The following is a 15,362-nucleotide window of genomic DNA, read 5'->3' as shown; positions in this document are numbered from 1 at the left end:
AAAGTTGGAACACCTTCATAGAATTAATGTTGTATATAGGCCTATAAGAGTCGACATCTTTGCTTGCATGTTGCATAAAAGATGCTGGAATATCAGCTCATGACCAACAGCCTGGCGTTCTATGCCGGCCGACCAAGGTAGTCCTCTGTGGTCCTTGATCATTGATGAGTTCCTTGTGTATAGTCCTCCTGCTTCACGTGCGCCGTGACAGGTATCATGCCGAGTAATATGATATAATGATAATATGAGCTTGCCAAGGTAGCATCTCCATTGCTGGCACTGCACTTTCAGAGGACCTATAGCTGCCGTTATCATTTCTCCAGCATTGCCAGGGCCCCATTACTCAATTCCATAAAGGGTGCTAGGATAGCGACTCTTGCCAGAATTAACAACAACTTTCCGTATCAGTCAATCAGGAAGCTGGACTCTTTTCGTCACCACCATGGCTATTCCAACAAGAGCTATATTTTATGCTATCATTATAGCAACTTTATAACATGGAATGGGGCCAAGGCGCACCCTTTTACGCCTGGGGTCGAGAGAAATATCATGGGTAAACCTTAATGTAAAGGGACGTATAAGGACTTGACCAGACTCGAACTTGGAATCTCATGTGTTATAGGCCTACATGTACTTTTATTAGCTCGCACTCTTCGTGACTCCATGTATACGATCAGGAAAAATAGTCTCCTCTGGTTACATCAAATTAGTCGTGACGCATAGGAAACATATTCTTATCTCACAGCAACAGAAAAATTGTAAGAATAATGCATAATAAATGTCTCACTCAATACAAATTAATGAATTACACATACACATCTCATTGTAAAGCAATCACTCATGCACTCATTATAGGTTATACAATATGCTGCGTAGATCCCAGACGTATTGGGTTAAAAAAAAGACACCACAATTTCAACACAATATAGGCAGTTTTATGTCCAATTGCGCAACCAGAAGCCTTCAGAAGGCTATCCTGACTCAATGAACTTCTCTGATTGGTGAACGTTCTCCATCTGGAATTTCGAAGCTGGCACTTGATTGGTCACTCCATCTCTTTTCTATTTGTTTCCTTATGTAACCTCCCCCCCCCAAAAAAAAAAAAAAAAACACACACACATAAAAAACAATCAAACAAACAAACAAACAAACAACAAAAACAAAACCAAAAAAAAAAAAAACAAAAAAAAAAGAACAATCAAACAAAACACCGAAAACAAATAAAAAATAAAAAATAAAATGACATTGTTCCTTCACTTGTTTGTTTACGTGAGTTCGTGTATCACTTTCTCAGCTTGGAGGAACAAAATAAACAGTACAACATGAATATTGGTAGATCCATGCCTCGAATATCCCACATGTTAAAACTATAATAATCAGCATTTTGAAATATGAAGATTCGCACCTGTACATTTCCCCGAATAATTCTCGACATAAAGGTAATGAGATTCATCACACATACTGGGTGGTTAAAATCAATAATTTGGACTATACTTTGTGCACGACTAGACCTGTGAGAAATGTTATGAGCATTACGAAAAAAGCGTGTCCATCATTACTACTGCCCCCAAGGGGTGTTTCAAGAAGAATCTATAAGTCGATCTTGAAAGTTAAGATCAACTTAAAATTGTGGTGTGCTGTGTGCCAATGATATTCTAACTTCCAAATATAAATTAAAATTTTGGAGGCTTTTTCATGCAGCAAAGAATATGCGAAATAGAAGAAGTGATTTTTCTTCAAAATTTTGTTAACAATTTAAAGTAGATTTTGGAAGGCTGATAAAACTGAACAGGGAAACCAGTAACATTAGATACCATAATTTCAAGTGGATCTTATCTTTTAAGATCGACTTAAATTCTTTGTATACAATACCCCAGAACAACGACGCAACACCACCACCACATTGGAAGAACGTCACTTCCATTTCACGTGACATTGATTTGTTCGTAAAGCCCCTTAAACCCAAACGCGCGAGTGATGATGAGAATGCCACGCTGCCCTCGCTCGCTTGCCACGCGCACATTATAATGAGGTGCTGAGAAGCGTAAGGCCAAGACGCCTTGCTTCGTGCCCCCAGTCAGGACGCAATCATTCTTAATGGGGCACTACTCCAAATACTAAAAAAAAAAACAAAACAAAAAAACAAAAACTATTGGATTCAGTGAATTTTGGAAAATAAAAAAACAACACAAAACAAAGTTTCCGAAAATGTTCTTTCTGTATGAGTCACAACCATTTCACTTTGAATTGTTCCATTCACACATAAAGATTATCAGGAATGCCCAAAATATTCACATACCATCAAGCCGGATTTCAAAAACTCAATCCTCCATATTTTTTCCATGGCCCTATTCTTCGGAATACTCTTCCTCCAACAGTCAAGAGTAGCAAGACCTTAATATACGTCAATTTAAAAGGTTTCATAAAAAAAGATATTTTTGATGAAATGTATCTGAAACTGTAAGTGTAAGTATACATTGTTTCCACCTCTGCATCTTTTCTTCTCTTTTCATTGTATCCTTCACCTTTGCTTTATCAATTGAATTTGTATGATCATGATTATTGTTTAGTTGAAATGTATTAATAATTGTTTGTACGGGATCATTTCCAACAAACCTCGTGTGTGCTTTCTATGATCCCTCCATTCAAAATGTATAAATCTACCAAGGCAATTGTGCTTTGATATTTCTTAATGTTATGTTTTGATATGGAAATGAATGAATGAATGAATGAATGAACAAAACAAAAAATACACGAACTTGCGAATCACATCAGACACAGTTTGGGAAAAGTCGGAGAATTCATTCAAAAGTTGTGGAATTTTAAGGTTTTGGTTATTATGTGCCGTCCTCTGTAGATGGAAACTATACAGGAACACATGACGTCACACGTAAAAGAATAATGCGTTATAAAGAGAAGGCGAACTTTCACTAAAATATTTCTAGTAGGCCTACCCAAAAAGCAGTTGATTTTAACCTCGCTTCTCTTCCATCAGAGGGCATGGATCATAATTACGATTTGTATTCACGTACAAGATATCTCAGTAACTTTTTAAGGGAATTAATGGGCACCTTTCATATCAATGAAGATTTTTGTGGAGCTTCTTTTACACTAGACTTGTATTCCTATGAGGTCATCCGTTGTTCTATAGTTGTTAACTATAGAAAGGGTAGAAAGTGGATGGACTAAAACTTAGAAAATTGAAAACTCCACCGGTTTCAACGGACTGTCCGATATCCAACGAACTTTCACCAAAATGTTTCACAAATCTTTCTGTTGTTTGTTTTGTTTCTGTGTCTGTTTTGTGTGTTGCTGCTACTTCAAATTAATTGTCATTATTAGTTCGTTGAGCATCTTCAACGGGACACGTTACCACAGAACATGCTGGAGCAAGGGAGAGAACCTGTATTCCCAAGCGACGGGCGTCTTTAACTAATAAGACAAACCTTCGTCACTGTCTTGAGTGTTGACACCATCATGGCGGATTAACGAGGCATGAGGGACGGGGTGACGGCGTTTCGTACGTCGAGGTTGACAGCTCGTGATTCTAATTTTGGGATGATATTACTCTTTCATTCTACCTATAACAGGCGGCGAGACGCTCACAGCTGAAGTGCAGTATAGGATGTTCGGGTTTGATCAGAATAAAGGCGTTCTGTCGTCGAAGCGTAATAGCCGGGCAAGGAAGTGTGAAGGTCTTGTGGTTATTAAACCGTTAACGCGTCACGTTTTGTGATGGACTCATACACGCGACAACGTGCCATCTTCATGTACGTCCACTAAGCGATGCCATAAGAATATTGCTTTCGTGCATGGCCATTGTACTGACGAGCCAATTTCAACCCATTGTTCACAACATTCGCGCCTTTCTCACAATTGGTACAATGATAAGAACAGGAGGAATGCCGAATGGTTTGTAAGCATTTTTTTTTTCATCGTTACATCTCCCGAAAGAAAGTGATGGGAAAAACACAAACAACTCGATATCTGCCAGCAGTACACTTACTTGGCACACAATGGGGTCTAATGTTTTCATCTGTACATCTGAAAAATTTGATCCCAAAACCGGATAGGCCCTACGCGCCATTTTTAAAACATTATCAGACCTTTCAAACTAATACCTCAGTTGTTGCATATTAATTAATGTCTTGAACTTATGATTAAAAATATCACATATTTTGTTTTCGTCGTAGGTTTAATTGCAAATTTCTCAAATTGACGATTATGAACTCATTTTGCGATCAAACTTGATATCGCCTGATTTATTCCCTTCTTTGCATGGGATGATCTTTGGGACACATGGCTCTTTATTTTTCTGTCAATAAGACACGAACAGCTGTGTATAGTAGCCTCTCCTTTTGTGAGTTGTTTCGTCTTTGTGTGTGTGGGGGGGGGGGGGAGGGGGTAGGGGATCGGGACCTTTTCATGTTCAAGACAGGAATGGAGTTTAATATTTAAAAGGAAATGTAGGCCTACATGATTTCTTGAAGATTTAAATCTTAACATTCCATGCATTACAGTTACTTTTCGGACCTTCACTTTTGCAGTTGCAACAAACATTCAGTTCCAATTCATCTTGATATCATTTAATGTTACAACACTAACAAGGAAGTCCTAACGGAAGGATATCAAATCACAACCAAGAAAGAGAATTTCGCCGGGCTCTCTTATTACGCGCATGGTTAAAATTTTATAACATGATCTACTGGTATATCAAAATTTTGGTTGAACAGGCATTGCGTGACATAAATCGTTTGGTTATAGAGTGTATGGTCGTGCAACATATCAACGACTTTGCGCATTGTTAGTTTATTAGTGTTTTGTACAATTATTATTCATATTCACTGTAACAAAATTGTTCATAGTCTGTCATGGACCATTCTCGACTAAATGAACTCACTTCTCATGATAATCAGTCTGAACGCAATGTAGGCCTATCTGTAGTATCTCGAACGAAAGGACGATAATCGTCACTGAAATTCAAAAGTGAGAGTTCGAAATCAACCATTGATATGCACCATAATAATCATATTAACTTGCACCAATATACCCGAAGAAATAACTGACAGAATTATTGTAATATAATATGTGCACCATTGCGCCAATTAATTCATAATCATGTCTGATAAAACGATGAAATTTTTAGGGGGAGGGGGTAGTTTCGCATTGCCCAGATAACCCTACAAAGAGTGAAGCTCGCAAGTTCCCCCTTGGTAGACGAAGTATAGTGCCGAAAGCGTAACCCCTTTTCCCGTAGACGCACGTGACATGACCGCAAGTCACGACTGCTGAGAAATCACGGGGGAGGGAGCCCCCCATGCCTCCGGCCCGTGATCCGCTGATTAGTCATGGCACAGTTTTAGCAGCACCAGGCACGACACTGGGAGCTCGGGGGTTTCCTGCTGTTGCGTTATACATGTAGTAATCTCAGTGAGCTCACAGAGTCACACTCATCGGGAAAAAAAACGTATATCACACGAAATCCAATCACAAGTTTATATCGAGATATAGCAGCCGAAACTTGTGCGGTAGAGAGGCAACGATGTTGGCTCCACCAAGGAGGTATGAGAGAACATACCTCCTTGGCTCCACCAATACGCTTTCTGTAACAAGAACTGATGTCTTTTAGACCGATAGCGTCTAGACGACAACAATGCACAACAAATGAAAAGAATAGAAAAGAAAAGGAAACAAAACACAGACAGATCAGGCAAGCAGAATATTCCAAAAGTACCCCTCCAGAAAAGAAAAGAAACAAAAAAGAAACAAAATATAATTATAACGTCGAGATAATATGCAACACTGTAGGCGTTGAGGGCGTTATACAGATGATGCTGCTCATGCTTCATTGAGCGACATCTCGGTGACTGCTGATCCGTGATCCTCTGTGACACACCACAAGCGACCGATGACACGCGAACACTCCTCATTTTACAGTATTCAAATATCAAGTGTCATGCAATATTTCACTTCCGGATTCACTCGAAGTTCATTAATGTTGATGTCCTCGTTTTGTTGTCGTTTTGTTGCTGAAATAAAATTGGCGACTGAAAAAGAGCCTCGGTTACAAGCGATTATAATTTATGTCGCAGTGACGCATCGGTTGTCAAAGGGTCAAGCTTAGTTATAGCTTAATATTGGCAAGAGTGGTAATTCATAACACATGTACTGGGATTATGTCACAGATGTTTGTGAAATGAAAATTGTTGACATTGTAGATAGTGAAAAAATGAGCAAAGAAAATGGGATTCCATCGGGATTCGAACCCGAGGCCTCCGGATGCTAGCCCGGTGCTCTATACGGACTGAGCTATGAGAAAGCCCTAGTTCAGTGTTCGTCCCAGAAACCCTAAATTCTCAATGCTCGAATGGTCAGAGGATATAGGAGTGTGTTTTGAAGAAACTAGCTACGGTATCATGATGTATATGTGCATATCATGCTTGATTAGGCCTATATAGCTAAAAAAAGAAAGAATTGTAATTGATGCCACACAGAGAATAGATAAATGAAACCAAACTGTATCAAATCAAGTAATGTCACATCGACGCATTATTTAAATGTCGCAACTTTTCTCTCGCATAACGCAACATTTCGTGACGCAGTATGTCACAGTAGATTTTTCAAGCATGTCATATCAGCTCAGGAAAAACTAAAGGAAATTCGCGAGAACTGATCTCAACAACAACAACAAAAGCACAAGACAGAAAGAGAAGAGGAATGAAAATAAGAGACATGGGAAAGGATACATTGTAGAAGGAAATATGGAAGGGAAGAGTCAGGTAGAAATAGAGAAATAATGACGGAATAAAAGATAAAATTCATTTTATTTCAGTCTTTATTGTCCATATCATGGATATTTGTTTTGTTCACATGCTTTTTACAACACAGAAAAATATACAATACACAATTACATAAACAACATTCTAAAGACATATTAAACATAGGAGAGGCACCTTTTTTGACAACATTGCACAAGAAAACATCATATATCAACATCAATTTTCAAACATTCAACCTATTATCTTTATCTTTAACTATGAATACAACAAAAACTGATATGGGTGATTTATTTACGTATCTTGCAGGCACAATATACAAAATCCTGCAAATTATTCATCCATAATCACCGGATGAAATATAATACACACACACACACAAAAAAAAAAAATCTTACTCTAATCTAATTCAATCTCCTCTCCTTTCTCAACATACAGTAAACCTCGGATAAGTCGACGTCGAGTGAGTCGAAAATCACTTAACTCGAAGCAAAATAAAAAGTCCCGATTTTTCCCCATGTACTTTTCTCTAAGAAATATTCGGATAAGCCGAAGTACGAGAGTCGAATTTCGGCTGTGTCGAAGTAAAACATTCAGTCCCTTTAGTACGAAATACACGTAGTTTACATCACTTGAGCCGAAGGAGATTTCTCTGGCATTCTCATTACATTTAGAGGAGAACAAAAAAATTGGCATGTCGCAGAACCCCGTCCCTGACTTGCTGCAGGTACGGTAAGCATGCACACTCACCGTACCGCTCGCACGCGCTGTCGAATACGTATACACGTACACATGTATACATGTATACACACAGCACATCGATCCATACTTTATCCATACACACAGCACATCCATACTAAATTTATCCATGTCAAGCCAGAACTCCTTGGTCAACCAATCGCTGCTTTAATATTTTAGTGACAGGTCAAGTGGGCGGAGCTTGTTAGTGCGTGCCCGGCTGGCTGTATAGTTTTGTTCAATGGAGGTGGGATGGGCCTGGGAGAGTGTTTGTCTAAGGGTAGGTTGACAGAGATGGCTACCTTTGTTGCACCATAGACATAGCACATGCACATTGCCACGTTAGCGCAGACATTCTCAGAACTACGTTTAACTACTAGTACAGGTATTGATACAAATTCCATGTTCAAGTTAGAACAAAATAAGAACATTATCTTCAAGAACAGACAAATTTGAATGCAAACACACACACGAACGCACACACACACACACACACACACAACACACATGCATGCGAATGTACTATGATACATGTACATAACTGTGAGTCGAAAAAATATCGACTCTCGCGAGAGTCGAAGTTCACTTAAGTCGACGCATTTTTGTCAGTCCCGAGAGCTTCGACTCATGCGAGGTTTACTGTATTTCATTAATCATAAAACAAATGAACATCATCAGCTACACTAATCCAAAACCTTCCGTAAAACCTCCGGCTCAATGTATACATCATTATGACCAAATATAAGGAAAAGATGACAGGATCTTGGTTAGTTAAAGAATTAGACATGACAAAAAACCCACACGAATCATATCAAGTAAAAACATAAGGAACGAATAAGAAATGACTGCATGTTATAGGAAATGTCAGACAGTTTCAGCTTCAGTTTCAATTTATATCATACTTTTTATATCAAGTTACAAAAGTGTCCATAAAAAATAATACTGTTGCACAAATTCTTGCACCTTGTCAATGATAACCAAAAAAAAAAAAAATTATACATTGTATACATAAGGAATTATAATTATAAATGTTCGGGTTACTACATAAAAGCAAGCTTGCTTGGCTGTTAAACCCTGAATACGGTAGTCTGTGTTTGTGAATGAGAAACGGAGAGTGGATAAGAAGTTCAGACCAGATCAGATAATAATACAACCAAATACAGAAAATGAGGAATACCTATGATAAAAACTACTCGAAGTGTGAACCATTTATTTGCTTTCAGAATAACTCTAAAACTATAACTGAATGTAATCAGTACTAAACTTGCAATGCATTGTTCAACATTTACAAAAGATTTGTTTTTGCACCTCTCGAAACTACAATGGTTTCATATGCAAAATTAATCTTAAATGCTCAAAAATTAAGGAGGTTAGCTCAAATCACAATATTTTTGTATATATTCTTTATTGAAAAAAAACCCCACCAAACTGATGAATGTTGTAACCATGGCAATGCACTGTTAAACATTAACAAAGGATGTGTGTTTTTTTCACACCTGAAGTATAGCGCTCACATGTACCAAATATCAAGACAAATGCTCAAAAAACAGAGAGAGTTATGACAAAGTGCAATATTTTATGTACGCTTTTTACCAAAAAATGATGTTGCCATGGCAATGCATCACTCAACACTGACAAAATATACAGTTTGCTCATTTACATGTAAATACAATAATATTGTACTACAACAGCCAGATGTGCCAATTTTCATGTCAAATGCTCAATAATTATGGGAGTTAGCAAAATCCACTGGTGAATTGTAGGATTTTCATTGAAAAAAAAAAAATCTGTTACCTTGGAAAACATTGTCAACAAAGAAGAAGCATGCAGTTTGCAAATCTTCACATTATTAGGCCTAAATGGTCATGCACACAAACCAAAGTCAAATGTTTAAAAATAACAGAGAGCTCAATTCACAATATTTTGGTATGCTTTTCATTGCTGCTGTTTCTCCGTAAAAGCCAGACAATTTTCTCCACCTTTCGGCACAATCTACAAATTTCAACCACGAACTGGACGAAAATGCCGTCAAATTAGATTGTGCTGAACTCTTTCCCCCGACGACGTACATACAACACTTCAACTTGGTGGCCATGATGAATTATGCCGCGATGTTGATTGTGCCGCCGCTGCTGCCTACACATCCGATTGGCACGCGGCGCCGCCGCGGCTTGCATCGAGGCGCACCGGCGCCACGGCGCGGCGCGTGCCAATCGGATGGTAGCTGTAGGCAGCAGCAGATCGCAGATGTCCCTTCTCTCTGTCTACGTCTGTTGGAGGATCTTCGGTAGAGGTAGAAACTTATGGTAATAATACAGCTGTGTATTTACCGTATTTTGTGTCTTGGCGTTCATATCAATGCAAACATAAGTGTGGGAGGTAAGCAAATTTAGTCAACTGACCATATTCCGACAGTAGAGTTATACATACTGCCCGATACAACAGTCCCACAAATAGAGATATGTGTAGGCCTATGCTACATTTGTATGTGCATGTGTTTGTGACCTAAAAAAAATGCATGCGACTCATAATTCGACCATATTCTGAACGGCAACGCCGTCTGACACCTGTTATGATGTAGAATTAAATTTAGAATTAAAAAACCTGTGACAAGTGTCACGTCACGGCCATGAGTCACAGGGTCCAGGGACAGTAATCACACATGTTTACACACTGCAGTCATGCCAGCCAGGAGGAGCTGGTAGTCTATAGTTGGAAGAGGCCTGCCCTAGGCTAAGTGGATGTTTAATGTTTAAAAGGCGACAAGCTGCCTAAAATTGTGAAGGCGGAGATATTGATCATATCTAGTCTACTCTGATTGAATACCAACTGTGTAGTCTTTCCAGGAGGCAGCTCACCGGGCCAGCTGCACCAGAAATACAGTGTACACACCGGTTATCTGCAGACTGGGTCAGTAATATTAGATTATTATTAACCTGTTGAGAACAAGTACCTAGTATACTCGGGCAAGTGTCTATAGGAAATGCATGTTGTAGCAAAATCAGCTCGTCCTCAACGGGTTAAAATTTGCATTTTGAATGTTGCCGAGTTCTTGGTACTGTACCTTGGTTATCATGCCACAAACAGGAGTACATGTAATATCAGACACACTTGTCATGCTATGAAGGGGTGTATTTAGAAGCATTCTTGCAGATCTTCTCAGCAGGGCAGAGTGGTCACTCTCAAGATATCATTTACCTTGGTGATTTGTGCAACTGTGGATGTGCATGGTCAGTGCTTGCAGCAGGGATGTGGAACTGGAATTAGTGTAGTCGTAGACTTGAATCGACACTTACTCTGTACAGCATAGGTCATTGTCAGGAAAAGGTGAATATCCTGATAGGAACTTGCATGCAATGCATTTTTCTTACACACATTCCCACAGGATCAAGCCAAGCTTTGAGGCCTCTGGTAATGGAGGGACTACACCAGCCCCGCCCCTGTGGGTGCAAGGGCATACGGACTTGCCTCGCTTGCGAACGACAGGGGACCTCAGCGGCACCTGCTACCTCTTGGAACCTGGAGGTATTGAATCGAACCTAGTTTTCCACTACCTGCTACTTGCAATTTGCATGATTTTTGTCATCAAGAAATCGTAAAGGACCAGCAGTTTTCTTCTGTTAGATTGAAATGTTGCTGTAGCTGTCAGAACAGTAAAGTATAAGATTATGTCGTTCGTCATTTGGGACCTGAATTTTTACTTTGCTATACCGGGTACTGAGAATTTTGTTATGACCATGTTTGTTATTATGGGAATGAACTGTATCATGTTTTATTGTCCCCTATATTCAACCCCCCCCCCCCCCCCTATGGTATAGCAATATTCATGCAGTACAGTGGACTCCCATTACAACAAAGTCCTAGAGGCTGGCCAGACTGGCAGTTTTCTTTCATTATATCAAAATTTTGTTATACCCAAATAATAAAATACATAAAGCAGATAATGTTGCAGCCTGAATTTTTACTTCATTGTAACCGTAATTTCATTATAAGCGTGTTCTTTGTAATGGGAGTGCACTGTAGGTGGGAATCATACACGTGTATGCGTAGTACTCTTTACACCTAATGGATGTAGTACTTACATCATTGAGGGTGTGATGAATTGCGAATATGAAATTCCAGCTCTTTTGACTTTGTTTTGAGAACAGCGAACTACAACTTATGTTATGTGCAACACTGCAGGCTGATTAAGATATATGTTCCATTATCAAAGTTTTTAGTTTAACGTAAATAAGTACCATATATACAATGTTCAAAAGAAAAGAAGAAAGAAAGAAAGAAAAGTGAATGAATAGATAAGCCAGATTATGGCACGAGAACCTAACACCATGACACTTTTGCTGCTCGGGACAAAATGAATCATATGTTCAGCGATGGTCACTCGTCACAAAGTCCAGTACAATATTCGAGTTTTTATCAATTTCTGTTACATCACTTTCCTCAAATCCTGTATAGTAAGGGTTTCGTAATTGGCATACATTTTGATAGTTTCCTCATATGCACAGTCAGGTAAGATATTGTATGTATTGAAAAGAGAGTGGACTGAGGATTGGTTACCAAGTTTTTTTTTTGTTCATGTTCTTCACACAGCAACTGACAGAACAAATACAGTATAATATGATTTAAGAGGTTTGGTCTAAATTAGCCCCACCCTGCCTGTCCTTGATATACAATTTGAATTGCTTCTCATTCAGGCCCTGTGGAGATACTGCTATCTGTGCGGGAAGGTGCAGCCACCTCATCATGACCCAGGTGCCCAAGTATCCTCTTCAGGTTGTTGCCCAGTTGCCCATGACAACGGAGGATTTCTTCTCCCAGGCATCCTTGTGATACCAGATTTCATAAGTGAAGAGGAGGAGCTGAAGATGGTGCGCATAATTGACGAGAGTCCCTGGAAGCCCTCTCAGTCTGGGAGACACAAGCAGGTTAGAGGTGGACCCTTTGTCTAGGAGCTGCTGTCCTTTTACCTTCGGAATGGGATGGAGCATGGGGGTGGGGAGAGGGGAGACAGACTCGCATATCGTTCCTCTGTGGAGAATTTTGTGTTGAATAGTGCCAGAAGTATGATGCCATACCTGCCTATGAAAAAAGTTACCTCTGGGTGTGCATTCAGTGCATTCAGTCTTGACGTCTTTTCAGACGATGGTCACAGAGGGTTAAGTAGGTTTCTCCGTGTACATATCTTAATTAAACCTTTTTACACTATCCCATTTTTATCAGACATATGGTGAAATCTATTCCCTTTTCATATGTGTTTGTAGTCCCTCTAGGCTATTCAAGATTTATTTTTATGAGATCTGCTTGCTGTGTGGGATATCATTTCATTGAAACAATACCCTTCAAGATTGAAAGAGTACCCTTCAACCATTGCATGCAAGCAAGTTGAAATGGAATAGTCGCAAATGGGGGCACTCATGGCAAAACAGCGAGAATGTGTGTATGCCAGAAGAATCACAAATTTGTCATTCTTCACGAAAAACCAATGATTTCTGAGTCAGCTTTGCATTTACCGCCTATACTGTATGCATCATTTCTCTTGGCAGGATTATGGACCAAAGCCAAACTTCAAGAGGAGGAAGGTTAAGATGGGTGGCTTCACGGGGCTTCCGCACTTCAGTGAGCCATTGGTGGCTCGCATGGTCGAGCTTGAATCGCTGCAGGACTTTGTCCCGGTGGAGCAGTGCCACTTGGATTACAGGCCAGATAGAGGGTCGGCCATCGACCTCCACTTCGACGACTTCTGGCTGTGGGGCGACAGGCTTGTGACAATCAACCTGCTCTCCGACACGTTCCTGCTACTGAAACAGGCTGCCCAAGGGGCAGAAAATGGTTGGGAAGCTGGACTGCCTTGTATTGCAGATGAATATGAAAACTCTCAGGTAGACTCAAGCAGTGAAACGCATCGAAGCGAGACAGTTTCTTCCAGGACGTTAGCCGTCGATGAGCTCTTGATACCAATGCCACGAAGGAGCCTGCTCGTGCTGAGTGCGGATGCGAGATACAAGTGGCAGCATGCAATTCCCAGGGAAGCTATCACATCGCGACGGATAGCCATCACGCTGCGGGAACTTACGCCTGAATTTTTGCCAGGAGGGGCCAAAGAGACTCTGGGTAAGGAGTTGCTGGACATTGCCTTGACCTACAAAGGATCAGTCGTGCAATGAATGTACCAAGTGGTTCTGCTAGCAGGATCTAGCAGCTACCAGCATCTTTGTTAGTCTGAGTACCTTCGTTAAGTGCATTATGATGTGGAGTTGGGCATAATGAATATGGTGAGCTGGCTCAGCCAGTAGTGTGCCTGCCTTGCAATCAAACAGCTCAAGTGACTCATGACTCAAATGTCTCGCAGACCCCAACACTCATGTGGTTTCATGACATATTTTTTTTCAGAGTATATTGATGATGCATGTTTAGTGAAACTTTAATGAAACATAATACTACTGTTACTTTGTGGGATTTCACCCTAATACTAATTTCTCTAGTTGACATTTTAAAGAGTATGTGCATACTGTAAAACATGATATATTCACGGCATGAATTTTTCGTGAATTGGAGCCGACGGCCTTTTTTGCGGCGTGGAATTTTCGCGAACTGCCACTGGCATTCAATGCATATAGTGTAGACAAGAACTTTCGCATGCATTTTAATTTCGCGAATCTTGGCGCTCGCGAAATTCGCGAAATTATAATGCACGCGAAAATTCCTCGTTTTACAGTATGCATTCTGCAAGTATGCTGTCTTTCTGCATCCCTTTAGACTCAGAGGTATCTTTCATTATGACGACATATAACATACACATAGCTGAAAGGAGACGTTACGTATTATGTGATTAAATGCTACATGGTCAAGAGTGATCAGTATCATACTCCCAGACAAAGGACAAAATTGCCACACATATCTTCACTATAATATACATAGCTGTATTTTCACACCATCCAAATTGTACCAATAAATAATTATGCAAAACAAGTACAGTATATACACCTCTTTACCATATTCTTCGTGCAATATGGCAATGAATCTCAAGAATCTGAGATTCATGCATAGAATGAAATCGGAAGATTGAATACACGAGGCAGTACTGGGCTATGTAACAGGTACAGAAAAAGAAAGCAAAATAGAATGGACAAAATATCACCCCTATTACAAGTCAGTCATAATGCAAGGCATATAAGTTTCAAATAATGAGACAACTTTGGGATAGTAGCATGTCAGTGTGAAATGCAACCTGATTTTCTAATCCTGTGCAGCTGCATCTTGGCACAGTAATTCATTACAAAATATGACACAAATTAGATTGAAAATGTCACATTTGCATGAGGCCCCTAAGATCAGGTGAGAAGCAGCATGATAAAGTAGACACATAAAAACATTTTGCATGAAACTCAAGTCCTGAAATATGCTATTATTGATATGTATTGATTCATTTTACAAAATACAGCAAATACAAATTCCACTTGGAATGACTTATGAGTAGAAATGTTACTGGTATCCCTTATATTCTCTTGTTCTTTCGTTATGTTTGTGCGCATGTATAAAAGTTTGTTCTGGTGTTAACCCCATTCTGGAGAATGCCGATGATGGAAATCAGTGTGTGTGTCAGGCTAGGAGCATACGATTGTTGTCCATTCCCGACGATGAGGAACTTTGGAGGGTGTACGGTTTACATGTTCACAACAATTACTGGAGGTACACAAAACTGCAATGTATCACAATCCCAATCAATATTGAACTTTCACATCTTAGAAGTTTGAACAAAAATGCTCCAAAGAGGAGCAGATAACCCCAAATGACTGATATAATCAAAGTGATACGATTTGTGAAATGCCACTTGAAGACTGATGGAGA

General features: G+C 39.6%; 1 protein-coding gene across 1 annotated transcript; it reads left to right on the top strand.

Moving 5' to 3' along the window:
* The first annotated feature begins 10,928 nt into the window (after window positions 1–10,928).
* LOC139737704 (alpha-ketoglutarate-dependent dioxygenase alkB homolog 4-like) lies at window positions 10,929–13,678 on the top strand. The gene is made up of 3 exons (XM_071648382.1): window positions 10,929–11,039; window positions 12,209–12,439; window positions 13,058–13,678. Exons 1-3 carry the CDS (start codon window positions 10,929–10,931, stop codon window positions 13,676–13,678), a joined length of 963 nt encoding a protein of 320 aa, XP_071504483.1.
* Window positions 13,679–15,362: the final 1,684 nt, after the last annotated feature.

Source organism: Diadema antillarum, unplaced genomic scaffold (genome assembly GCF_040938485.1).
Source record: "Diadema antillarum isolate AM-2024a unplaced genomic scaffold, OU_Dant_1.0 seq00000700_RagTag, whole genome shotgun sequence".
Classification (NCBI taxonomy): domain Eukaryota; kingdom Metazoa; phylum Echinodermata; class Echinoidea; order Diadematoida; family Diadematidae; genus Diadema; species Diadema antillarum.
Note: the sequence above shows the minus strand (reverse complement) of the source record. Positions and strands in the feature narration are given on the sequence as shown.

Bases quoted from the DNA above. Each gene is read 5' to 3' on its own strand.
- LOC139737704 (XM_071648382.1), top strand. From the start codon at position 10,929: ATGGAGGGACTACACCAGCCCCGCCCCTGTGGGTGCAAGGGCATACGG. The intron at 11,040-12,208 runs GTATTGAATCGA...CTTCTCATTCAG, and splicing joins CTACCTCTTGGAACCTGGAG to GCCCTGTGGAGATACTGCTA. The intron at 12,440-13,057 runs GTTAGAGGTGGA...TTCTCTTGGCAG, and splicing joins AGTCTGGGAGACACAAGCAG to GATTATGGACCAAAGCCAAA.